The 2879-nt window shown below is 22.9% G+C and overlaps 1 protein-coding gene across 1 annotated transcript in view; it reads right to left on the reverse strand.

Annotated features, from left to right (window-relative positions):
• LOC126908531 (putative inorganic phosphate cotransporter) overlaps window positions 1–1511 on the reverse strand; it is an 11516-nt gene extending 10005 nt beyond the window's left edge. The window contains exon 1 of the mRNA XM_050690694.1: window positions 1146–1511. Coding sequence (XP_050546651.1) covers window positions 1146–1200 — 55 coding nt within the window. The 5' untranslated portion in view covers window positions 1201–1511. The remainder of the gene's footprint in view (window positions 1–1145) is intronic.
• Between the last annotated feature and the right edge of the window lie 1368 nt (window positions 1512–2879).

Below are 2879 nucleotides of genomic sequence, written 5' to 3' on the forward strand. Positions count from 1 at the left end.
TACCATATTGAAAAATATACTATTTTTGTATGATAATTATGGGTTTTGTATTTTATTTTAATAGAAGTTGATGTTGCTTTTGCAATTATCCATCAATTTTTTAAAATTAAACACTATCTACAGATTTGCATCGAAGCGTTTCTTATGATAGTGATTTTAATCACTGTCAGATTAAATCTATACTGGACCCTACTATTTTTTAACATTATTAAAGATGCTTTTATAAAAATTATAAAATCTATTATTAAAATTAAATTATTAAATTTATAGTTATAAAAATTATAAATTTTCAAATAACATTTTATTTTTACTAAGTAAAAATCTTTATGGAAATTTTGTGGTCGTAGTAAAAGCTAATATCGACACTGTTTTATACTCTGTAGTTACAATTGACAGCTACAAGAAAAAAATTAGACTTTAATATTATTTCATGTTGTAAGGTTAAACATTGAAATCTTTCTTTCAAAATCAATTTACTCTATTTTATTTTCAAAATATTTATTGTGAACATTTTTCTAGAGTGTTAAATACTCTAAGAAGATTATTTCTAAAACTGAAAGTTTCCTTCCCTTCTGGAATCATTGATACTAATATAAGTAAAGTGAAAAACTTGAAAAAATTGAGTTAATAATCGACAATAAATGAAAAAAAATATCGTATTAACTAATTTCCATAATTAATTAAATTCGATCTAGATGGAAATTACGATTCTATAATACATTTTTCTAAAATTAAAATAATTACAATTTCATTTGTAATTTGGAAGTATAATGTGTGCCGACTATTTTATTAATATAGTGATAGAAATGTTACCCGCGAAACATAAACAATTTTCTGTAACACTCGATTATCCTGTTATCTATAATTTATATGATAGACCGCGTTAATTGTTCAAAAAAATTAGGCTTTAGTTTTCTACTTATTTGTGTTGAATTATTACAATAATATTTGGTCAAAGTTGTGTTAATATAAACTTTATGTTGATTACTCTAATGAATACATTTTTAACTTATGTTGAAATCATTAAATTAAAAAATATTTTTATTTGAAATAATAATTAGTTTATTTTAAAAATTAAAAATGAATTTTCTCACCCTTAACAGAATAATTAAATTTTTTATTTAACTAAAAATAGTTTTTCTTACCATCTTTTAAAATTCGATTTTGAGTCGGTTTTTTGGGTTCTTTGTTGACTTCCATAATTTTTTTGAGATTATTTGTTTATATTTTAAAATAGCTGTTAATAATTACATAAATTATCTGTAAAATCGAATAAATCACATACTAAAGAAAAACTTTTTCAAAATTTTACTAAAGTCTTAATGACTTTTACTTCGAGAAAAATCCAAAATTTATTTCAAACCATTAGAAATAATAGACTACAGTGTCTCAGATAAACGTTTCGTGTCAACTAAACGCAAATGCATGTCTCAATATTATATTATTTATTTTATCTGGTTTGGACCATTGCAAAGTAATTCAGACTTATCTCCAAATAAAAAATAGGAATATCAATAGATTATTTAAGTTTATACTCGTAGAAATCAGACCATCTCCTTATTATAACATACTTGAAAATACCTAAATAACAAAAAATATTACATATTATGTAATCCATTATAGTACTTATAATAATATGGTACAAGTACGCGTGTGCTGAGCTCTAGTGCATAATTTCTATTTTTCATTGAACTATTATTTTTTGTACAATATGCATGTAATGTAACGGCAGCCAATACGTAACGAACATTAATTATTAAGTTATAATGAGGGCATAACAATAGGGGTACGTTAAAAACGTAATGATTCAATTAATTGATTGTCTTTATAAAAATGTCACACATATTTTTTTATCGATAAAACAATACAAAGATTTATCAAATTTTAAATCTAATTACAATAAAACAAGGTCGATTTTTTTAATGCTGAAAAAATACCCCAAAATGCTTAGATTTTTAATTTTGTTATTGAAATAGCTTGACCCAGTAGCGCAGCAAGGATTTTTGCTTGGGAACTTTATTTCATTTATTATATATTCTTACTAGCGACAAAGTCATATACTGTTTAACAATGGTCGATATTAACTAGTTAAAAAGTTAATTTTTTTTTTAATAAACATTTTGACTTAACTAATTTAATTTCCATTGAAATAATTAGCTTTTCTTCAGTTAATTAGTTTAAATAACAGTTAATCTAAATTTTAAAAAAAATGTATGTCTTTATACGCTGCGTACGTTGTTTAATTTAAAAAAATCGAATTTCTCCCTATCCCAAATATTATATTTATATAACAATAAATATAATTTTCTAAATTTTTTCAAAAATGTATGTGATTTTTAACTGAATTTTTTTTTAATACTAGTTTTAAAAATAAAACAAATTTTTTTGTTAACATTAATATTTTCTTTCAAATCGGTTGAAAATCGATTCTTAACTTTTTCCCTTGCATCACCGACCAATAGAAAAAGATTTTAAGAGATATTAAATGAAAAATAAATTATAAACATTTTTTGAACTAGTTAAATTAAAAAAAAAAATTTAACTTTTGGCGTTTAAAAAGATTCTACAATGGAAATATTCAAAATTTAATTAATTTTAATGATTATATATCTAAAAAAACCAATAAAAAAATAAAAATAGCACAGTGGGGTCGCGGCATAGTAGAGACATTGCATAGTAGGGTCCAGTATAGATTTAATCTGACAGTGATTAAAATCACTATCATAAGAAACGCTTCGATGCAAATCTGTAGATAGTGTTTAATTTTAAAAAATTGATGGATAATTGCAAAAGCAACATCAACTTCTATTAAAATAAAATACAAAACCCATAATTATCATACAAAAATAGTATATTTTTCAATATGGTAGCCATTTGCG

The sequence above is a fragment of the Daktulosphaira vitifoliae genome, unplaced genomic scaffold, assembly GCF_025091365.1.
Source record: "Daktulosphaira vitifoliae isolate Bord-2020 unplaced genomic scaffold, ASM2509136v1 Scaffold_5, whole genome shotgun sequence".
Classification (NCBI taxonomy): domain Eukaryota; kingdom Metazoa; phylum Arthropoda; class Insecta; order Hemiptera; family Phylloxeridae; genus Daktulosphaira; species Daktulosphaira vitifoliae.